Genomic DNA, 23,634 nt, shown 5'->3' with positions numbered 1-23,634 from the left:
TAATTAGCGCCGTGCTAATGAGGGCCCGAGGGGCTCCAGTCATGCACCTCAGCTTCCTGTCGCCTCCCGCGACTGTCTCATCCCCCCCGAACCCCTGAGCAGCTGGAGCTTCCCACGAGTGGGGCATTCGCTGTCGTTAATACCGTGGACTTGCTGAAGGCTCTAGACATGTGCAGAAAGGCAGATCCCTGTCCATATTGCAACGAAACTAGACACTGCATGGGGAAGATCAAGCCGATTTGTCACATTTTCTCAGCACGACTGCCTGAGAGCTGCCCTGTGAGACCTGATGTGTGTTGGCTGCAATCATAAAATAAGCAGAAGTATGCCTAGGCACGAATGCAGTTCCCCTCCTCACTGTAGGTGCACTACTGTTACTCTCTGCACTCGCATTTTCTGATGTGACTCTTGCTGGAGACTGCTCAGAGGGTCTAGGTGATGACATGCAGAAGAACTAGATTACTACAGTGCTGGGGAATATCACCCACCCATATGTGGTCTGGGGAGATAATAACAGTTCTTCATACTGTGGTGAAGCTACTGACAAAGACGTTATTCCTGGAAAAGAAGAAAGACATACCATATCCACTGAGACTATGCATTTCTTGCAGGTGTATTCTGGCATGCCAGTTCATAACTACTGATTCATCAACGATACCTGACAGGCAGTTCTGTCTTGTCGCATGTCTTGCAGTGCACAGACCACTGTCCATTGCTTCTAGGCTGTTAGTGGGTAGCAAACACGTTAGTTTTTTGTAAAAGCAAACAATGCACAGAGCTGGGGAAGGTGGGTTTACAAGCTCTAAGAGTTTAGGCAACCAAAGAAGTGAATTTATGGTATATGTGTGTATATATATACATGCATGTGTATTATTAAAAAATACCTGAAGTTCCAGCATCAGATGGGTCTACGTAACAGCTTGGGATTTCAAAGTTGATGCATCTCCAGGGGAAGATGACCTGAGAATGAACTTACCCTTTCTTCATGTAAAACACAAATGCCTCTTCTGAAAATTGGGAATCCATAAGCTAGATCTCCACAAAAGCCCTTAGTTGTTTTGCTGGGAAACAGTCATGGGTTTGATTTTAATATCCTAACACAGGCATAGATAGGAAGTACAAAGAAGAATAAAGACTGCTGAGGAGACAGGAGATGGCTGGGAGTGATCTGGTCTCACTGCTCTTTTTTTTTTCTCTTTACACCCCCTCCCCCCAACGCTTCCTCAACCAGCTTGTGAACACATTCTTTAGTTTCCTGAGGCGTAAAACTGATTTCTTCACCGGCGGAGAAGATGGAGTAGCAGAAAAGGTAAAAAAAAAACCCCAAAAAACAAAAAAACCCACAAGCTTTTGTATTTTCTAACTTACATACTAACCATGTCTGTTGCATGCTAAGACTTCCCTTCCTGAACAACTCAGAGCATTCCTTCCAATGCACCTGGGGATTAGTAGTCTGTGATGCTGATGAAATACATCCCTGAAACAAGGTAATAATAAGCTGCCCCTATCTGAGGTGAGGCATGATTGCCTGTTCGAATGATACCAATGGTGCAGGTTTTTGCCACGCTCTGGCCAAAGGCCTGTTTGAAAAGCAAATCTGCCAGACGCTCTGACTTAACGGTGACAGACACTGCAGTATTGATAACCCCGGGTAACCTTGTTTGTTCATCTCAGAAAAATTACAAAGTCCACATCCCTGCACATGCGGCTGCCCCTTTGTCTCGGTGCTGCAGTATTTGTACGGACTGAACATGCCAGGGAGCAAGCCCGAGGGTCGAGGCTGCCTTTTTGGCCTTAGAGAACTGAATATCTCTGATATCTAGTGGGTATTCCTGACCCAACTTGAGGGCTGTAAAACTAACTAGTTTCACTGTAGTGAAATAAGGACCAGAGCATTCAAACATCAATTAGCCAGATTTTCTGAAGTTTTCTTGCTTGTACTTACCAGCGTAACAACAGTTCCCCTTTCTTTCAGAATGTTGACTCCTTTGACGCTGTTGTATAGGTGCTGGGTGTTTACTGTATGCCCCTCACCTGCCCTCCTGGCTTTCAAACTGCGGGTGATTACAGCAGGTCTTACAAGGAAGCTGTTATTAATTGGGGGGTCTGATACTTTTAGATCCTATAGTCAGCTTGGTTTGTGGTGTAGGATTGAGGAAAAATGCTGGAATACATGCCTTAGGTAAGAACTTTCTGGATTACTGGAACTTTCCAGACAGCAAAGCAGGAACTGCTGCCATGTTGAATGTTAGCAAAGATGATTGCTGATGCTGTGTATAACATACTCTGTCTAGTCTGTAAAATGGAAAAACTAAAGCAGTGAAGGCACAGGAAGGTGGATGGTTTCAAAGTAAGAATGGGATGAAGCCTACTGCTATTTTCCTTAGACTAGTGAGCAAATCTTCCAAATTTCCTGGGGACTGTGTACTCCTAGGGAATGAAAACCTAAGTAGCATTATGTTTTAGTAGAATTTCAGAGATTAGCACTGACAGATGCTGTTGGGGGTCCTGACTACTGTTGTGGGAAATAACATTGCAAATCCATGTCTTATTGTGCTATCTGTAAAAGAAAAGTGTTAGTGTCCTTGGGTGGTGTCTGTTAAAATGCTCTGTGGTCCTCTGAAAAGGTGCTGAATACAAAGAGTCTCTTAACTTGCCTCTGACACCATAGTAACCACAACAAAAAATGAAGAAGTTATTCTCCCCTGTCCTGCTTGTCCTTTGGTATCAAAGAGATACAAAAAGGAGAGGGTGGGAAAGGCATAATCCTTTATGTGGTGCCATTTCAGAAGCCTTCCTGGTGTAGAATGAGGGGGTGATGTAACATGTTGAGGGAAATGCAGTGTGTGCACACTGACACACTCGGGCAAGTTGAATAGCTTTGCTCGCTGTGGATTGTCCTGCAGTTCGGAACAGAGGCTGGGAGATGCATGTCTTGATTTCTGTATCCTAGGAGACGCTGGACTCAAGTTGTGTAAATAAATCTTGCTTTTCTTTTTAAAAGCAAAGCAGAAATAATTGGTGGTTGGTTACAAAACTACATGAGGCCTGGCTGCTCTGAACTACTTTGGAAAAGTGCTGATTCCTCACCAAAGTTCCTGGGATACATATAAGCCAGTGCCTGAAACCCTTGTCTGAAAATTCGCTCCACTTTGATTTCTGTCTATATTGTCTCGTGGAGCAGAACTTAGATCTTATACGTGCTGCTTTGCACAGTTCTGGTGGCATTATCGACCACAGGGTAATTGCTCTGGCTTCCTGCCTGCGTACTCAGCTTTCCCTCTGAGCAGTGCAGCCGTTTGCATCAGAGACCTGGAGATTTTGCTTTTTATAGTCACAACAAGATGAGATGTTGGAGATATCTTTAGGGTCAAGATTTATGTAGGAACTGGCTCCCAAATAGTACAATGAGTTTTTCAAATGTTTCTCCTGTAAGTCATGACAGTGGTGTTAAAGTAATGCCTAGCTATTTCTGCTCCCTGCCATTTGCTGTTGCAGTAGTAGCAACATTTCAAGGACCTTTATATCTCTTTAGGGCAAAGGTCTCGTCCTCGTTTTATTTTGTAATCTAAATATTAATTTGAGAAGAATCTCCCTCCCATGCCTGGGAAAAGCCCAGATGTGGAAAAGGTCTGTTATACTTCATCTGGAGAACATGCTACTGCAGTAGCATACCAAACTTGGATGCCTTCCCTCTGGAGAGCTCAGAGTGCTTTGAAACGAGTTTTTGAAGCCTTGCGACTCTTGGAGAGAGATTAAGAAATACATCACCTTAAACCAGAAGTGGGTACAGAAACTAGGGTCCAATGTCTCCTTGCCCCCAGCTTTCCTAGACATGCTGGGTTGCTGTCAAATGGCTAAATTAGACAACTGCTGGTCCTGCTGGGATTGCACAAAGTACAGAACAAATGGAGAATCTTTATTTTTTTGTTGTTCATGGAAATATGCTCCCTGTATGAAGACCTACTAGGTAGGGTTACATTTAAATATTTTGACCCCCCCCCAGCTTTTCAATCAAAATTGGGTGAAAATGAAGGGAAAAGTCACGACAGACTATGACTAACAAATGTGCTCATGCTTCTCAGTAAATAGTAGGGAGTTGACGGTTCGTTTGGGTTTGAAAACGTGATTTTTAAAACCCTTTGTTACGTGTTCCTGTTTTTCAGCTGATCACAGATACCTTCAACCATCACAACAAGCTAGCTCAGAAGGAGCGGAAGGAAAAAAAGGCTCGCCAAGAGGCAGAACGGCGTGAAAAGGCAGAGAGAGCTGCTAAACTTGCTAAGGAAACAAAGCAGGAAGCTAACGAGCCAAGGATTAAGGAGCTTACGGATGAGGAAGCAGAAAGGCTGCAGCTAGAAATCGATCAGGTGAGAGCAACATTTGGTGCGTGCGTGTGCCATCTGGGTCTGGGCTGTCTTCTCAGTTGGCCTGTGCGCAGCTTGGGTAGCAGTGAGTGGTGTAAATGGCTCAGACTTGTTCTTCTGCAGCGTCCAGGCCAGCAGACTGGAGCAGTCAGTGCGTTTCTAATCTGACTTAGGCCTAACTATTGCATTTTCGTATGGGTTCTCCCATAAGTCACTTTGCCCTCCTGCCCTCAGCAAGCGATCTCATTATAGCAATGCCCTCTGCTACGGTGATCAAAGTGTGTGAGGACCAAGGGAGTTCTCCCTTGGCAGTAGGGCTTTCCTGTAACACTGGGTTCGGTCAGTCTTGGGTGTAGTTCTGTGTCCTGTTTCTGTAGTTTCAGCTGAAGAGGCTGAGGCCACCTAGCGTCAGATCAGTAACACAGAGTGCTGACGCTATTTGAGCATGTTCATTCTCTTTTTAAACAGAAAAAAGAGGCACAAGGAGAGATAAACAGTGTCTCAGTGAAATCCTCGGAGGATGAAAGTGAGTCTTCAGAGTCCAACAAACAGGTAAAGCTCATCTAAGGACTTTATTTTAGCTGAGAGAAACGTTTCAGGACAGCTGTGAGAACTCTTGTGAGCCTGAGGGAATGTCCTGTCTGCCTGTCTTTGAAAATATGCACTGAAGATGATCTTGCCTTCTGTGCTGTGCCCTTGTCATAACACACCTCATTTCCAAAGGCTTCAACACTTTTTTTTTTCTTTTGTAATCATGTTTTAACAGAGATCTTTTCATTTTGGACTAAGTTTGTGAATATCAAATACATGCAGCTGACTTGAGAATCTCATAAAAATCTAGAACTGTTGTTACAAGTGAAGGATATATGCAGTTTTGAAAAGTCTCTTTCTTTACATTTCAATTGGTTGTTTAGGAAACAGATGATGAGGAGGAAGATGAGAAGGATAAAGGAAAACTTAAGCCCAATTCTGGCAATGGAGCTGACCTTCCAAATTACAGATGGACACAGACCCTTTCAGAACTGGACGTAAGTGTTGCCTTAGATCCAGGATCTGAGGAATTCTAGCTGTGAAGTACAAGCAGGTGCTGGTAAGAACAATGGAGCTGATGCTCCGTAACAAGCTCTATATCTCAGTTGCCCATGTAAGGTTGTTAGCAGTAGTTACCAGCAGCATTTCAATTGCTGGGAGAGAGCTTGGTAACTGAATGGAATTCCCAGAAGCTTTAGCTAACTTTGCCTAAACACTAGTCATGTTTAAATGAGACATTAAAATCTGCTTACCTTTTTATGGTCCCTTTGAGGAACATTGGCTGTCCTGTTGCCAAGCTTATGCTTATATCTTTTTACCTCCTGCATATGCATTACTCAGAGAAAAGTTATTTTGTGCTCTGTCTCACACTCATGAAGCCAAGGCAGTAAGTCTTAGAACAGCGGCGCAAGAGGGTAAGGAGTGACTTCACTGCTTTGCTCCTCAAATCTGATCTCTCTCTGGTCCAGCTGGCCATCCCTTTCAAGGTGAGCTTCCGGTTGAAGGGGAAGGATGTGATGGTGGACATCCAGAGACGACGTCTCAAAGTTGGCCTGAAGGGCCATTCGCCTGTCATTGATGGAGAGCTTTTCAATGAAGTGAAGGTGGAGGAGAGCTCCTGGCTGATAGAGGATGGCAAAACAGTCACTGTGCACCTGGAAAAGGTATAACAGAATGAATCAGGGAGGATTCAGGCTTGTCTGCCACTTCTGTAGGGAAATAAGGATCCTGAAATAAGGATCATTGCTTCCCTTTAAAGCAATGAGCTTTGTAAGCTGAAATGGAAGAACTGTGTTAGTCCTTGGTACAATGTCAGTGATGCTGTTGGGAGCAGGGTGTTGCAGTGTGTTTGCCTGTGTTTTCAGCCTAACTTCATGCTAATCCAGGATACCTGATGGCTTGCTCAGTAGTTCAGGAAAAGCTGGAGGGCAATCAGTCATTTTAAAGTTGCTCCTTATTGAAATAATGCCATGTTTTGATGTTAGTAATGGTAAAATCCAGGGACAGACCTTATTTCTGCTAGTGTTCTTTGAAGGCCTTTCCAGGTGATCTGTTTGTAATCCTGTTTATGCCATGCCAAACAGAGGTTCTCAGATCTGCTGGTTGTAGGAATTCAGGCTACCTAAAGTGGTTAGGAATGAAAGAACATATCTATTTTCAGTTTGTCCTGACAGTTAAAGAGCTGACAAACAAGGTTTAATTCCAACATCTTTTCACTGTGACTGAAGCAAAATTCCTAGAGCAAGCCAAGAGAAAGTAAAATATTTTTTGCTTCTTCATCCCTTCAGATCAACAAGATGGAATGGTGGAACAAACTAGTCTCCACAGACCCAGAAATCAACACCAAGAAAATTAATCCAGAGAACTCAAAGGTAAGGATTCCCTCTGATTTACTGAATAGAACTTTCTCGTAAATGTGCTCAACCCAGCTTACATTCTGCTTTTAGTTCTTTGTTCTACCAGCATAAAAAAAATAGTGGGAGTACTGCTGCATATGATCTATCATATAATGTAAATGCCCCCAAAGCTTCAAATGAGTGCAGCTGAGTCTACAGATTAGTGTCTATATGTGTATGTCTGGAGCCTGTGTGTGGCATAGTGTAACCTCGGTGTATGCAGGTTCTCTGCAAGCAGAGCGTGTGTATGGATTGAGCCAGGTCATTCCAATTTTGATAAAAGTCCTTGGTTTCAGTTGTCAGACCTGGATAGTGAGACTCGCAGTATGGTGGAGAAAATGATGTATGATCAGCGACAGAAATCCATGGGCCTCCCCACGTCTGATGAACAGAAGAAGCAAGACATTTTGAAAAAGTGCGTAAACCTAATTAATTTGTGGGTACTTGCTCTCCCAAACCCCTCTGCCCTTCTTCCTTCACACAAATATGTGAAATGCAACTGAACAGGAAACAGGTTTGGCCTTGAGTCCTACCTGTCTTTGTGTCTACAGTTACATAGTTATTGAATTATTGGCCAACCACTACTGTCTATAAAAGCCAGTGGGGGTAGAAAGCATAATGGGAAATTCTGGGAACAGCCTACCTTCAGCATTCTCTTAATCTGCTGATTTCAAGTCCAGAAAGCATGTTTGAGGCTGGAGGTACCATCTGGACTGAACTTTAACATGGTCTTGATTGTCTTCTAATCTCCCTCTGCTTAGTAGCCCAGATTATCTCCCCTCCCCACACACCTGCCATCAGACAGCTGTCTCCAAGCCAATAGCATTTTTATGTTTTTATTGCCCTGTTTGGCATAAATGCACCTTGGCAGGGAAATTACTCAATGGAGCTCCCAAGGTCATGAGGGAAGGGGTGGGGGTAACTCTGGGTCAGGCAGCTTCCCCAGTAAGTGCAAACCTACATCTTATCTCAGGGTTGGAAGTAGGATTAGTGTAGCAGGCTTGTCTCCTGCTCCTGTCTCCTCTTTTCCTTGATTTACCAGCACTGGCAGAAGCTTTGCTTTGATTGACACGCAGTGTCTTGGGCTGAGTTCAGGGTAGGGCGAGACAGTGTTTTAGAGCAATGACCACACTTACTCGGTGTCTTTCTGTTGAGTTAGCAGAATGGGAGGTGGTCCTTGCCTCCTGGGAAGTGCACGTACAGGAGAGCTCATTGGCAAGGTCACTCGTTCAGTACTCTCTAAGTTTGGTGTCTGTGTTGGCTAGTAGAAAACGGATACAAACTTTAGACTTTGTTCAGGCCAAAGTGGACTCCCAGCAACTTCCGTTTGAATCCTGATCTCTGCCAGTGAAGCCCTCCTGGCTGCTAAACAAGGACGCTATTCTCGCAGTGCATATTTCCATGGAAATGGAAAGTGGAATGCCATGGTGGCATTTCAGGGGAAACCATGCCATGTGTGCACCCCCCCCAGGATTAGGTGTTGTATCCCTTGATGAACTGCAGGGCAGAGGAGGAAGGCAGGGGCTTCTGCATGCACAAATCACTCGCAAGCGCAGTGTGTTGTTCTCAGAACTTTCTGATGTGGCAACCAGAGTTCAAATAGTCATATCTGCTGGGATTGCGGTTCATTTGAAATCAGGTTGTATCTAATCCTAAATCAGGGAATCTGATTTCTCTGGTCACTTCCTTCATTAGTTTTCACTATCACAGCTTTGGAGACATTCCCCATGTCTCCAGTAAGTTTAAGGTAACATGTTTAAGCTTAAGTCATAATCTCCTCTGCCCTGCAATCAGTGTCGTAGCTGCTACGTGTCTGTCCGACAGGTAGCAGTTAAAGGGTGTGCATCTGATAATTAATAATTCACGTGCCTGCACTTGCTGGCCTTGATGTCTGGTAGGACTGCTGATACCACTGACATGGGGAAAAAGCATTTGTAGTAGGGGGAATCTGTTCCGAGGAGCTCAGCAAAACAGTCCCTGCTGTGGAGGGTGGGAAGGGAAGCAAAGCCCAGCTCGATAGCACAGGAACTAAGGATGCATTACCTCTATCTCCCCTGGGAGAAGGCAGCCTCGCATCTGGAAAGCAGAACGTGAGAAGGCTGTAGGGACTGACTTGAATGGGGTTGAGGGGGGCACCAAGCTCAAGCACTGTGTGTCTCTAAACAGAGCTGTTTTGTGGCTACTGCTGGCTCATACCCAAGCTCCTGTTTTTGTTTTCTTTGCAGGTTCATGGAACAGCATCCAGAAATGGACTTTTCAAAGGCTAAATTCAACTGAGCCCTCCCCTTCTCCCCCCTCTTTCAGTCAGCCCATTGAATGGGGCAGGATTTGTATTGCAGGATATGTAGGGATCCCTTACCTTGGGCAAGTAAACACTTCCAGCATCCCCACCTGAGCTTGCTGTGGAGGCAGCTTTGTGAAGTTGTCCTCTGTTGTCCTGTGTTGAGCAGAATGCAAGGCCACAGAATTGGCCTGCAGCAGCGCATCAGTTGGAGCCATCTGTAACACTTCCCGTACGGCAGTTAGGGGAGAAGGAGGGGCTACAGCAGCAAAAAAAGGGTGTTAGGTCTACAAGAGCCAGACTTAAGAGGTTTTGGGACATATCCTTAATATATTGCTTAGCTTAATTTCCTGAGTCTTCAGAGCTGTTAATCCACTCTTAACCATTTTGGTTCTGGCAGGAGGTACTCTTGGGTTTTACTCCCTTCCCCCTTGACTTTCCTGCTCTCCTGTGAAAACAGATCCTGCTTATTTTGTAAAGGGTACTTAGCCCATCACTCTGCTTCTGCCTCCTTGGGCCTTGGAAAGGAAACATGCTAGTAAGAACCAGCTATTGCAGTAGAGAAAGAAAGACACTGCTCCTGCTCTGAACCAGTCTGCTTCATGTAGCAGAGGGCATCATACTACTTTCCAGAAACTGAATGGGGAAATGTAAAACTGGTTCCCCTGTTCTCATGTGTAATGGATTCAAGGTTAAATCACATTCAAACAGAGGGTTTAGCAGCTGAACTGCACTCAGGTGCCTTCCTCCTTTGCTGCTGCTGTACTTTCCAAAGTGGAACAGATTAAGCTCTGCAGGGCTCTTGGCAGTGTCTGCTATCATGGCTGGAGAGGTTGACCTGCTGCCCTATGGAAAGGGAGGGCTGGAAAGCCTGTGGTCAAGGACAGGGTGTGGGGGAAGGGGGGGTCTTTGAGGGGTGCTGTTCTTGCTGGGAGTGTGTCTCCTGCCTCTTTTCCAAGAGCCTCTCTCCCTGCTGACCACTGACAGGCATCACTGCGTTCTCAGAGCTCCTGCTGATGAGTGGCATTACTCTGCATGTTCGTATCTTTGTTAAAACTGCAGTGCAACATAAAGAAAAAAGTGGCATATTTCCAGGTAGAGCGTGTGATTTCTCCTGCAGAAGAGATCCAAGCGGCCTGCGCAGGCTTGGATGTGACCTGGAAGGGGATAATGGCAGTGCCTAGGGAGCCTGCCTGGCAGGGGCTGGGGCTGCACGCTACAGCTGCTGGTAAAGACCTCTTGGGCTGCCTGCTGTGACCGAATGCTCCCCAGCTAAGGAGGGGCAGCTAGAGCTGAGTGTCTCTTGCTCAGAAGTGCTGACTAATTTCAGACCCGGCTCACACACTTTGTCTGTGATGACCAAGGTCCGTCACTCCAGGCTCCGCTCTCCACTTAGCAGCGTGTGACTCCACTGAGGAAGCCACCTTGCTTTATGACAAGCTAATAAGGAAAAGATTCTGTATCCGATGGGTCCTGAAAGCCTGGGCTCCCATCAGTCCTTCGCAGGCTACCCCAAAATCCTGTTGCTGTGCTTAGTTCTCACCTCTGCCCCCCTGCCCCCCCCCCCCCAAGATATTTCCATCTCCTACCAGAGGGAGTGGGCATAAACAGCTGAAAAACCTCCTTGGGCAAAGTCCATCCTGGCAGTGCACCTCACTTGTTTGTTTTTATTTTTGAGTTGTAGGACACGCTTTGCATTTAGTCTCCCCGTTTTACAGGCTCTCTGGGTCAAAAAGCAGCAGCCACCCAGTTGAGCAGTGGCCTTGGGGGTGTGCATGGCCCCAGGTCTGGGCAGCTGCCGTTGGGCTGCTGTGCTTTGCAGCTCGCTGCCTGGGGGCGGGTTGTAGCAGGGGTCTGAGAGGAGCTCTGCTCTGGTTCTTCCCGCCTGCTAATCTTACGGTTGATCTTACAGGTGTGCATTTGCCCTTCTGTGCTTTGGCACTGATAAAACAGTAGAGGGTCTCACGTTACTGTAAAAAAGCCAGATTGTGTGTTGGCTGCTTCTGCGCTTAGGCCTGGAGTGAGTATACCTGCTCAAGTCTGCTCTTACCCACCGGGGCGCGTGAGCAGGAGCGGGGTGCCCAAGCTGTTCTGGGGATGGGGCAAGCCTTTCCCCCTCCTCAGCTGCGCACTGGAGAGGGGAGGCCACGGCGTGCAGCTCCAGTGCTCCCTGGAGTTGGTGGAACAGCAGGAGAGACGGGGTTGGGCTCTGCACCTGCAGCGGGATCTGCATCCGGCCGCCAGCCCCTCCTAAGGAGCAAGCACAGACAGGCACCAGGGCAGCAAACAGGGACGGGTCGTAAACCTGCACAGTTTATGGCACCACCCAAAGCCCAAACTGTAGCTTTGTTACTTCCCGCTTACCACCTCACCCCGTCTAACCAACACTGGGAACCCTGAGTCCGGCCTGATCAAGCAAAAGCTCAGGCCAAATCTAAAGGCAGATCACCAGTGGCTGCCTGGATCTGGGATCCGGTGATGCAGGCCCCAGCCAGGGCCGTTTGCAACGGCAGAAGGCATGGGATTAGCCGCTTGAATCCCAACTCACTGCTACACAGAGCGATGCTGCCTGTTGGAAACACAGAGCTGCCTCGAGTTTTGATGAGGTGACTCCCAAACCAAAATCTCTACAGCTGTTCTTGCCCCCTGCCCTGCAGGATCTTGGCACGTGTGAGCATACAGCAGCGGTTGGTGTAACTGTGACTTTGAAATTCCCAAGTTTTCCAGTTCAGGCTGGCTTGAGTCTGCGTTCTTGTTGGCTTCACTTGCAGGGGGCTGTGGGTGATGGGCCCTGGACTGCACGTTGGGTAGCAGCAGCTGAGCAGGCTAAGAGAAGACAGAGAAAAGGCAGTGGCAGGAACCCTAGAGGAAGCTGGGGGGGATTTTTGCAGGGGAGAAGGAGTCTTTCAAACAAGTAAAGAAAAAAACCCAACCAACCAACCCCTCCTGGGAGAACTGGGCCATGATTTCAGCTCTCACCTGTAAGCCAGGTGAATGTCCTGGGCTGTGTTTGTGAACTGCAGTTGACCTGAGCACTACCCTGGACTTCAACCCTTCCAGCCAGCGGAACAGAAGGTGTTTCTCCTGCCGGCCTTGTCCTGTGCAAACTACCCAGCTGTCATTGACTTTCTCTGGGCCGAGCTGAACCAAACCCACCCTTTTGCTTCCAAAAGGCAGCTTCCTCCTGGAACAAACTACACAAGGGTAGCACAGTTCTGGTCCCAGCTGCTGCAAAAGTGACTTACAAATTGCAAATACCCTCACTCAGCATGACCGCAATCTGTGGCCTTCTTCTCTGTGGTTAAGGCAGGGAAACTCTGGATACCACAAGGGACATCGGGAGCCAAGTCTTACAAAAGCCTCCGTGTCTCGATTCCTAGCAAATGCCCCCCTGCCCAAGCCCTGACAGCCAGAGCAGGGCTCTGAACTAGGGTGCTATGAGATGAAGGTCCCTTCGCCTTTCCGCATCTGTTTCAAATTACCTGGAGAAGCTGTTCCAGTGCTGCCACCCTCCGGAGCAGAGGCTGCCAGCACACCCCAGAGGTCTTCGCCGCCGCCTGGGTGCAGCAGGTCTCACCTAAAGCACAGTCAGTGCGAGGGAGCCGTGGGTGCTGGCTCCAGAGATCACCCCCAAGCAAGGCAACTCCGTACCGCAGCGAGCAGCCAGGCTGGGGAAGGGGGCACAGTTAGTGCCACTTCCCCCACGGCTCGGAGCTGCAACAGGAGGGTTAGAGCTGAGGGAGAGGCCCCGGGCTCCCCAAGCGCTGCTGGGGTCCCCGCGGTGCCACGGGGCCTTGCGGAGGTGGCCCTTGAAAGGGGCATTCGCACCTCTCCTAAGAAAACTCAACTCCCCCTTCTCAGGGCTTTCAAAAACAAAGCCTCAAAGGCAAGCAGGGTCTGCAGAGGGCTTCCCCATGCTTCAAAGCTTCCCCTGATCTAACACCAGACTTTGGCTTAGCTTTTATTAATAAATACTGCAGCTCAGATCATTTGGGAAATGGCCTAGGCTGCAGGACTGCTTTGAGAAAAGCACTGAAATAGCAAAAGCCCAAAGAAGGAAACAGAGGTACCTGATGTTTAACATTACTGCTTACTTTGAAGAGAAGCCATAGCTCCTCTGCTACTGCTGCAAGCTTCTAAGGACCAGGCTGTAAAAGAATTTAGGGTAAATCCATCTGTTTTCTAACTTCTAAGCCACACTAAAATAAATCATTCAGCAGTTCAAGGTTTGGATAGGGCAGATGACTTTCTTTAACATTCAAAACATATGGTATGCATCTTTTCCTATCAATCAATCAGAGTTACTGATCTTTCTAAACCCCCAAACTAAGAAACCAGTGACAGTCAAGCGAATCAGACCATACAGTGTGTTGGATCCTACCAAAGGCACCCGATCGGGCCTCACTGTACTAAAGAGCACCACTTTTACAGCATGGCAAGGACATGTGCATGCTATGACTCTGGAGACTTCTGGCAAAACCAAGCCCAAAACAAATCAAAGTCTTCAGGGAAACGAAGGTGCTGAGTCAGGCTCCCAAAAGGAAGTGTGTGTGCAAAACGAGCCGCTCACCCTCTCCCGAAGCTGCGCTCAGCTGGCTGAAGGGCTCTCATTTGTAAGATCTCTGCCTTGGCAACCCAGTCTCTCTGCAGATCACTCAACAGCCCACTCGACACAAAAGCTCAGAGCAAAACCCACCACAGTAACAGCCAAGACAGCTTGATTGACAGCAAACATGACTTTCAGCAGACAAAAAAACCCTGTGGAGGTGTGAGTGAGGAAAACTGTGATAGATGCAGCAAAGTAACCCTTAAGAGCAAGAACGAGAGTTACTGAACGTGAAACTCAAAGCAGAGAGAGATCAACTGCGAGATCACAGTTCTAAATACAAAGTTTTCAAACATTTACAGAAATTGCAACAATCTTACAGCAGCATAAGCTACACATTGAGCCGAGGTAGTTTTAAACAAGCCAGCTAGTGAGAAAACAGTGCTTTGGGGCAGGGAATGAGCTCTCGCGCTGTGTATGCGCAGAACCCGGCAGGCAGAGCCGCACTGAACAGTGGTCGGATCCAAGGCTTTAGAAACAGCCTTCTCCTGAGTATTAAATGGGCCCAAGGAAAATAGAAGTGATGATGTATATTATTAACAGCCACTCTGGGCCATTCGAACTGTTTGAATTAGCGGTGAGGGAAGACTAATCTCTTCCAGGAAGAGCTCTGGTGAAATTCAGATAGCAACTGGGCAGGCACCGAGCGGAAAAGCGTGGCTCAGACTTGCAGGAGGAACTAGCAAGGCAGCTTAGGAGCAGGTGGGGACAGTGAAGATGGCTCTGTTTACCAACAGACTGGTCCTAGGGCTCTGGTTGCAAAATATCCTCTCCGGCAGACCCTTTCCAGCCGAGAGCAGGCAGCGCTTGCTTACCTGTTCAAGGGTTTCAGTTCCTTCCGGGAAACGCGTCTCCTCCGTGACTGCAGCAGAGGCTGCCCGCTGGCGAAGGGCAGTCAGTCAGCTTGAACTGCAGCCTTCGTTCAGGGAAACTGGGGCAGAAGAGGCAGAGGACCACACACGGGAAGAGCCCAACTTCCGCCAGTCTGCAGAGACTAGGCAAGAATCATGCTCTCTAATGGACCTCGCTTTACAAAGGAAAAAGAGGGGTTTGGCGCCAACGCTTCACACCGTGCACCCTGTTCTCTTGCAGGGGCAATGGTCACTCCGACAGCACCCATGTCCTTGCCGGGGAAAACGCAAGCTGAAACTATCTCCCTGCCTTTCTCCATCAGGGAGGGCAAGGGAAGGTCAGCTGCAGGGAATGGAGCTTTGCAGATTATCTGCTGAGGTTTTTTTTAAACCTGAATTAGAAAGTGCAAAACTGGTCCTTCAAGTCAGAGGGTCAGGCAAGCATGAGACTAACCTAGCCTCCTTCCTCATCCCCGCCAAGCAGATCCTGCCCCTCTGTTAAGAACAGCGGCTGCTCCAGGGTGATTACAAGGAACACAAGTGCATTGGGTTGCATTTTCTAGCGAGACGCGTAGACGCCACAGGGAACTAGTTGGAAACTCTTCCCCCCAGGTTCTGTTTTTCTGGCCTTCAGTTCCAGCATCACCCCTCAGGGAAGGTCCACACTTCCCTGCATGCAAACAGGCACCTCCCCAGAGGCTCCTTGATTTGCAGCCAGCTTCTCCGTGCCCCAGACAGGCAGCTTTGCCAAACAGACAGGAAGATTTTCATCCACGTGCTGCTGTCTGCTGCTGGAAAGGCAGAGATCAGTCTCCCCCGCACACCCTCCCCTCCTGGCCTGGACTCCCTCGGCAGAGGGATGCTCTCACAGATCTGCTCCAGGCAGGAATGTAAAGACACACAGCACAGGTAAGGAGCACATCTTTCGCTTTATAAAAAAGACCGAATCAGATGTTAAGGAGTGCAAAAGAATCCCATAAGACACCACAGGTGCACCAGCTTCCAGGACCAGCAGGCTGACAGTCTTCCACTCGGTGAATTTTTGATTTCTTTTCTTTCTTTCTTTTTTGCAAGCTTAATCCACACACATTCACTCTTAGTACACAGACTATACAAAAAGCAATGTGCTATTTCACCTGTAATGGCTATTGGCAGCTCTCTGCAAAGTCCCTCCTCTCCCCTTGTCTCCAAAGCTCCACTGCACAGACTGCATAGCTGCGTGTCAGTGTGACCCACGCTGATGCCTCAGTGCACAGGTTTAAGTAAACTTGTCCAAATATGGATTTACAAATACATTCAGAAGCAGGAAGTCAAACGGGACCATCAGTAAATGTAGCATTTGGAAGGAGGTCACCAAATACAGCCAGTCTGGGAATCCCAGGCTGGCCTCGCTTTGGGTCTCTTCCTCGCATAAACACGGCTTTTCCACAAATCAACAGCTTTAAACACAAAGCAGGGAGAGGAGGAACCCAAATCAAAGCCGCAGTCACCCCTTCATTTTCAGTATCTCTCTCGTCACTGTCTCAAGGTGTGGTCTTGGTGATGTCCATGATTTATAAAAGCATGCTCTGAAATGTGAGCAGTTTGCAAAACCAGAGACTAACAAAAACTGTAGGGTTCAAAGTGCTTTGGCCAGTTAAATAAGCTTGACTGCTTACGCGAGGAATTAAATCCGTTTCCCCCCTACCCAACCTTTTGAAGAGTAAACACAGGCTATGAACTAAAGGCACATTTCAGTTCAATTGAGGCACATTTCAATTTCATTAAGGCATAAAAATAGGGTCTACACCAAAGCACGGGACCTATTTTGGCTTCCCTCTCCCCCAAAACACTGGGTGCGTTTATTCCATTGCTGGTGAATTCAGCTACCCATTTTCTGTTCATGTACAAGGGCACCTGAATGTATAAACAAGTTCCATGGCTTCACATGTTTACTTTCTGATAAACAAGCAAGTGGCAACACCAGTAAGGTAGGGCTTCCTCCTGCTGCAGCCCTCAAGGTCGTCTGGCTTCGAGCCTTCAGGATAGCAATATCACATCTCGTGCTTGTTACTGGCTGTTAAAGGAGAGCAAAGGGAAGAAGGCATTGAGTTCCCACAGGGGAAAGGCAGGAGCGAGCAGTTCGTCGCAGACGCTTTGGAGACGCTTTCACAGGGAGGCTTTCCTTTCCGAGCAAACACCTTCTCAGGGAGTTTCTAGCAGAGTGGTCAAACAGCCCAGTTCATAATTACAAAAAAAAAAAAATGAACCATTTATTCCACTCACCTGCCACAACCCAAGCTCAAGGCTCTCCCCAGCAGTCAGTGGGAAATCAAGCACAAGGGGGAAACGCGGAGGGCCTGGCAGAGGAGTGAGAAAGAGCTGACTGGCGTGCAAGCCACAGATCAACACTTGCAATTTTCTAACACCTCGTGCTGGTAGTTCACATCAGATTGGCAGCGACCGCAAAGCTGATCTCCATGGTCTGTTTGGTAACTGGGAGACAAGAGCTGGGTAGCAGTCCAGGCACTTCGTCCCCCCTGGAACTGGCACTGATTGACTATCGTAGGAGACATGCCAAGAGGCCAAAGATTAAATGAACTGCATTAACTGAACCTTCTCCTTCCAAGGTAGCAGGAGATGACACCACTAAAGGTCAGCAGGAAGATGGCATATCCAGCTACTGTAAATACCATGGATAGAGGACTTACATTTCTGGGACCACAAAGCCAGCAATTTTAAGTAGCGATCTGGGCGCCTAGAGAGCAGGGTGCTGCTAATACCTTGGCTTTCACCTCAGGGTTGTGACAAACAGAGACACCACATGATTATTCACTCCCCAAGTTAACTTATGCAATGCCAAAAAGCAAAAACTGTACAGCAGATTCTCAAAGCAGGGAAAGAGCTGGGCCACTGAGGTCGTTGAAGCTAAATGCCAAAAATGGAAATAAAATCCAGTACTTCCTTGTTCATCTTCTCCTCCCAGGGCAGACAGTCCACCTTCCAAGCTCATTAGATCCACAGTTCATTTCCATGATGTTCGATATTGTCCAAAAAAACCAATGCAACTCAGAGAAGAGGAGAAGAATGGCTTCAACAAAGGATAAGAGCAGACTGGAAAAAAAAAAATAGTGGCCTAGCATGCTCTGTACTGAAAGGGTAGAAATCGGATTGCTGCAAGGCCTTGTAGCGCCTGCCTGCTACTTCCGTCCTTTTCCTTAACAATACACCTGAAGCAGAGGTGCCCCAGATGAGTCAGTCTCTGTGTCTTGGAAAGAGGAATCTCTGCTCGTTGGAGATCCTTGGAGAGGAAAGAGAAGAGAAGGTGACATCAGACAATGTGAACTGTAGCAGCCAAGCGCCTGGATGTTAAGCAAGTAGCTGCCACAAAGGCCTTTGTGTATCATGAGGGAGGAGAAAGCCACACAAAGCCCACAGGCAGGGAACAACCCTGCCTGTATTGTAGCCACCTTCCTGTTTTTATGCAGGAGAAAACTTGTCTTTTAGCCCTGGGCAGCTCTTTGGAGTGGAGCATGAAACACAGTGAGGATCAGAGCTCAGGGGACGGCCATTCAGTCTCTCCTCCTGCTTCCCTTTAGTACGTTTCCCTTCATTCCCAGGATAACCCAGCTGTGACCGAAGCTGGTTGCATCCCAAATATAACCTGCCTTCCCTCAAACTTTGTCAGGGTATCTGGAGACTGAAAGCTCTCAGGCCAAGCACTGTGCACAGAGCGAGCACTCCATACCTCAGTTTCATTCTCCTTCCCAAGGACAAACCTGTGTGGGCAGACCCCAACCTTCTGGGCCCCCTTCATTCCTGAAGCTCAGTAGAGCTATGCACCTTACAATAACCCAAGAGCCAGATGTTGGATCAGCCTTTGCAGATGGTGAAAACCGAGCTTCCCATATGGGAAGCCTGGGCATTCCCCTCATTCCTGCTAGATGCCCTCCTCAGCGATGCCTCTGCAGCTAAGACCCACAGACAGGTACGTTACCTGCACTGCTATGCCGCCTCATATTCCTGGCTATCACATCTGCTGGCGTTTCCTCCGATATTTGCACAGCCAAGTCTGGAAAGAAAAGCAAGAAGGCCTGATACAGGAAAGGATGGGCAGCTATGACTCAAGAGTAAAGGTACCTGTCAGGAGATGTATAGGGCTCTCCCTCAGAAGGCACCACCCTTGGGTAATAGGAGAGGTAGCGTGGTATTCTTCAGATTGCTTCCACCATTGTCTTGGTAATCTGAGCTTTATAGCCCTTAAATACAAGGAGGGCACAGCAACCCTACTGCTAAACTGGGAAGGACAAGAGCCAGCCAGCTTCCTTTGTTATTCCTGGATATCTCCTTGCCCCCACGGTGAGCTTTTCAAGATCCTTCTACCACAGACTCTCTTGCAAGCTATTCTGGAGGTCAGTAGATTCAGGCTACTCCAGGCATCAAGCACTCACGCTGTGGAAACAGCTCCTCTCTGCACAGATGCATACTGGCTTCTCCTCACGCCAGTGAGCAGGAGAATCTCAGCTCTGAAAGGGCTCCGTCACGATAGTCTAAGGGTGGCATTAGCAAAGAACATTGGTAAAGCATGGGGAAGAGAGCCAGCTTAGTAACTGGACATCCTCTGGCACTAGCCAGCTTGTCTGGTCATACCAGTTAAGCTTGACTCATGGTCTCTCTACCTAGCTTGGAGGTGAGGAGGAGAGCCAGAATTATCACAGAAGCAGCAGAATAAGCCCTTGTATTACTCAGTGCAAGCTTCACTGACAGTAAAGATAGTATCAAGAAAGCCACGATGCAATGACTGATGAGAAGCAGGTCTCCAGTAATAAGCAAGCCATCTCCATTCGCACATCGCAGAAAAATAAGCTCAGCCTGAAGACAGAGATCAGTTTTCAACCCCACTCCATTGCCAACTACAAGCACCCACATCTCTATGGCTTTGATACCTATCATATTGAAGCTGTAACACCAAGGAACCTGCACATACCATCTTGGCTGATGACCATGGACTCCAGCATGGTTTCATTACCGCTGTCCGGTGGGTTGCCTCTGCTGGACTTCTCCTCGTGGCTCTGGCTGGCTGGGATAGAAATATGGGGCCGGACCCTACTTTTCCGGGTGCTGATGCGTATGATGCCTCGGACCAGCCTGCATTCAGCATCCTGCTCATCCAGGTTGTAGTCCTGAGTTATGCTATTGATGAGGTCCGAGATCTTGTTGGTCTTCTCCAGGAAGACCGTGTCTGATGTGCACTTGGCCAGCTCATCAATCTGGTGGACACTGAAGAGCTCCGTGAGTTTCTTGAAGATCAGGACGTCAATCTCCCTGCTGGACATGGAGCCGTTCAGCTCGCTGATGTCCAGGTCGGACTCGTGAAATGAGTAATACTCCTCTGAACTCCGGTGGCTGCTGGGGAGTGGTGGCTTTTCTATGCTATTCCTTAAGGGCTTATCTGGCAGCAGCTCTTTGCAGCATGAATCTGAATCCAGATGGTGACTGGGGCTCCTGTTTTGATAGACAGGAATGCCCTTTAGTTTCACATCTGGGTAACTGAAACTGCTACCCATGCTGGTCTTTTTGATCTGGTTCCCATTCTTCTCAGTGGGAGAGATGTTGGCGGGGCTGTTTGGCAGTCGCCCATTATAATCTCCGTTCTTTCCATCATCAGTGGAGGTCTCAGCAGGCCCTGGATAGGTGATACAGACACTGCAGTCCTGAAAGCAGCCCCCACAGGTCACTATACAACAGAAAACAGCCTTGTATGTGTTCCAGGCCTGAGACAGAGAGGAACAGCATAAGCTCTGGGTTTGGGGAGCCTCTGCTGTACCAGAGATAAAGGTAATTGTTTCTGCCTCTCTCCCGTTAGAGTCTTTGAGGTCAGCTTTGCGACCTTTCCTGTCCCGCATTTGCTGGGCTCTGCTGCGGCTCTGTTTGATTTCAGGCGTAGAGCCACTGAACACCTCCAGACTGACATCACTTTCCTTGGATGGTCTGCTCCGCAGGGGCACAGCCTCCTGGTAGGACTGGTTCATCCGGTGATGGCTGTTTAGGTTTTGGGGGAGTCCTGTTTTCCGGCCCAGCATGGCTCACCGCTCAGGCACCTGAAGAACAAGGTCTCAAGTCAAACAAAGCATTTGTTGCCAGTCAAACCCTAGCAAGCTGTTGATCGACAGAGGGGGAGAAGGTCCCAACACTCAAATTCAGTGATTCTCAAATTCAACATTTCAATTATTTACAGTAATATTTTGCATTAGGGCTCATGCTGTTCTCATTTGTCACATAGACAGGGATATTTGTCTGCATTTAAGAGTTCTCTGACTACTATAGCTTTGCTGCTTCCTTACAGAAGATGCTTGAATCAGAAGAGATGTTTCAAAAGGGCAACTTTTAAGACATCAAAATCTCTGTAACCTTCAGAAGAGTTTTTCTGAACACAGCTGGAAGAAGAGTCAGGCTCCAGAGCCGTTGTTCCAAAGGCAATAAATGAGCAACACAGCTGTAGGTGGAGCCGGCTGGCTCACAGGCTCTAAAGGGAAAGTATCTTTTTTTAAACAACTTCCCCTGTGTCTTGCATTCTTTGGGATTAAGCTGGGCTCTAACAACACTTATCTATTTCAAAACACATCATGCCTAAGAGGAGATGACAAGCAATCAATCGTTATGCAAGTTGCCAATTCAGACTCCAGATTATACGATGTTATTCAAATTTAGAGGATTTAGCAATGACAGCGCTACTAACGCTGAAGATTTTGCCAGCCATGCTAAGGCTGTGTTATGTTAAAGAACGATGTCTTCATCTGGATTAAAAGAAAGATACAGTTGAGAAATCAATCTCAAATCACGCCTCACGGGAGCAAAACTTTTACAAGGCCCTAACGCAGAAATCACCTACCAGACTACCTACTCAACCGTTTTTTTCATTGCCGCTATACTAATACAATTACCCGAGGCCTGGACACAGGAGTAAGCTATTTTTACAGGGTACTATTATCACCATGTAGCTGCACAGATCTAACAGAGTTTGGCACATTAAATCTCCCTACTATAAAGACAGCTCAGCACTGGGCAACAGCTAGGGAAGTCAGGTCAAGGCTATCAGACTCTACTTTTGCTTTCATCCCGGTCAATGATGGGCTCCTAAATTGTCCATAGTTTCTAAGCTTCTTGGCTAACACTGCTTTCACCCCTGAGAGATCCTTTCTAATACCAATTAGGAAAAATCATAAGCAGTGAGAGCCCAGCCGTAGCGTAGTGTTTTTGGACTGTCCCTGCTGCTCTAGTATATACTTTCTACAGGGCACCTCAAATCTGTCCTACCTCGCTAGAGCACTGCCATTTTTCTTAAAGCCTTGCCCCCACAAAGAAGCAGACAGACTGAAAATGCTCCACAGGCGGTTATATCACACCACTGCTCTCCAGGAACATTTCAGCTCCATTAGCTTATAAAATTTATAAGTAGCACATGTCCCAAGAGTTTCCTTTGCACATTCCTGGACGATACGTTAAATATAAAACCCCCAGACGCTCCAATTCCTCTAAGTACTGAGCAGACAGAGCTCTCAGAAAACAGCATCAGCTGAAAGTTTTGATTGCTTTCACATCAGAACAGCAGGTTTTTTCCTCAGCTTTGTCATTTTTTAATGCAGTCAAAAATAAAAATTAAAAACAACCACATTTGAGCCAATCTACGCACAGAACTCCTTCCTAGGATGCTTGCTGTAATACTGAGGTCTCATCAAGAGATCCAACGTATGCATTGCCCATGAACAGTCATTTATATAGCAATTATTATCCTGAAATTTCAAAGCATCTTTGATATAGGGGAGAATATTATCTCTGTTCTACAGAAACAGACTTGCTGGCACAGAGATTAAACAACTTGCCCAACACTGCAGAAAACTCCAGCAGCATCAGGCGTAACATACACCTCCAGCTTCAAACGCTGCGCTCCCCCCCTTCGAATCGCAGCACACGTTTCTTGGACTACCAGATCACGCGTCTGAAAAGTTCTCAGCAAGCGCATACAAAACACAGCTCAGGGATTCAGCAGGTTCGTCCTGGCGCAAGCAAAAGACTAGACCAAAACACACAGCCAGCCGCTTAACACAGCCACACACAGAAACTTGGGCTAAAATTCACAGGCCAAGCTAATACTTACAATATAGTTGGGAGCTTGCTTTGCTCTCACGCAGGCACTTTGTCTGAATCAAGAAGATCCTTCTAAAGAACTTCAGCATCTGTTTCAGAGGAGCGATGTGGAGATTCACGTAGAGTTTGCGCATCTAAGAGTTACCCAGGGTCTAAGATCTTCATTGTTCAGAGGACAGGATTTCCTTTGAAAGATTTTAAAAAGCTAAATTCAGTTGCAAATCTTAATAAAGCCACACTGGTTTGCCAATAACCGTATCAGCACTGTTTTTTAGAAGCTAGGGAAGTCAAAGCATTACGTTAAAAAGGGGCCAGAGTACCTAAATTCACGAGGTAAGATTTATGCCTTTCTCACCATTTATAGATACGACTTCTCCAAAACATGCAGAAAGATCACTGGCTTTTACACTTTTCTAGGCAGCCTGGCTGCTGCCGGGAGCCCGAACCTGCTCTGCAATCGCGGCTCGCAGACTCCTAACTGCTCTGCTGACCCCGGGCAGCGACAGGGACCCCGGCCCCGAACGGCACAGACCAAGCCCCTCCGCTGCGCTCCCGCTTCCTCCCTCCTGTCCGTTTAGGAAACGAACGGTCCGGCCAAGGAACTGCCTCTCACCAAAGGCCCCCCCGATTTTAGCCGAAAACCAGGGCTCCGCCGTAGCGCAGGGAAACAAAATTTGGCAAGTTCCCCTTGACCAACGAAGCGGTGAGAGCGGCGACCCACCCGCACAGGGCCCCGCTGCCCCCAGACCCCGGCCGACGGGCCGGTTCTCAGAGAGGCCGAAGCCGGTAGACGCGGGAGGGGGGCGACAGCCCGCGCCCCGCTGACCCCGCCGCGAGGGGCACGCGCGTCCCCGGCACCGGGCTCGCCACCAGTGCTCCCCCCGCGGCTTTTCGGGCCTAGAAAGCCAAAGAGCAGGGGCCGGGCCCAGCCAGCCCCCCCGGCCAACCGGGGAGGGGGCAGAGAAGGCCCCGGGGC

General features: G+C 48.0%; 2 protein-coding genes across 4 annotated transcripts in view; one reads left to right on the top strand and one right to left on the bottom strand.

Annotated features, from left to right (window-relative positions):
- NUDC (nuclear distribution C, dynein complex regulator) overlaps positions 1–10,165 on the top strand; it is a 10,665-nt gene extending 500 nt beyond the window's left edge. Inside the window, exons 2-9 of one of the 2 annotated variants that reach the window (XM_026062620.1) lie at positions 1,232–1,309; positions 4,167–4,370; positions 4,836–4,919; positions 5,282–5,395; positions 5,867–6,061; positions 6,686–6,769; positions 7,090–7,208; positions 9,019–10,165. In XM_026062620.1, coding sequence (XP_025918405.1) covers positions 1,232–1,309; positions 4,167–4,370; positions 4,836–4,919; positions 5,282–5,395; positions 5,867–6,061; positions 6,686–6,769; positions 7,090–7,208; positions 9,019–9,070 — 930 coding nt within the window. In that variant the 3' untranslated portion in view covers positions 9,071–10,165. The remainder of the gene's footprint in view (positions 1–1,231; positions 1,310–4,166; positions 4,371–4,835; positions 4,920–5,281; positions 5,396–5,866; positions 6,062–6,685; positions 6,770–7,089; positions 7,209–9,018) is intronic. The other variant, XM_026062621.1, reaches the window with a different exon arrangement.
- Positions 10,166–10,654: 489 nt separating this feature from the next.
- The window catches only part of KDF1 (keratinocyte differentiation factor 1), a 15,264-nt gene continuing 2,284 nt past the window's right edge, over positions 10,655–23,634 (bottom strand). Inside the window, exons 2-4 of one of the 2 annotated variants that reach the window (XM_026062618.1) lie at positions 19,498–22,843; positions 18,508–18,582; positions 10,655–17,811 (exon numbers count right to left, since the gene is read on the bottom strand). In XM_026062618.1, the coding sequence (XP_025918403.1) occupies positions 17,729–17,811; positions 18,508–18,582; positions 19,498–20,593 (1,254 nt within the window). In that variant the 5' untranslated portion in view covers positions 20,594–22,843 and the 3' untranslated portion in view covers positions 10,655–17,728. Of the gene's footprint in view, positions 17,812–18,507; positions 18,583–19,497; positions 22,981–23,634 lie in introns of those variants that run through there. The other variant, XM_026062617.1, reaches the window with a different exon arrangement.

This window comes from Apteryx rowi, unplaced genomic scaffold (assembly GCF_003343035.1).
Source record: "Apteryx rowi isolate R43461 unplaced genomic scaffold, aptRow1 scaffold_190, whole genome shotgun sequence".
NCBI classification, from domain to species: Eukaryota; Metazoa; Chordata; class Aves; order Apterygiformes; family Apterygidae; genus Apteryx; species Apteryx rowi.
The sequence above is the reverse complement of the archived record's forward strand: the minus strand, read 5'-3'. Positions and strand labels throughout refer to the sequence as shown.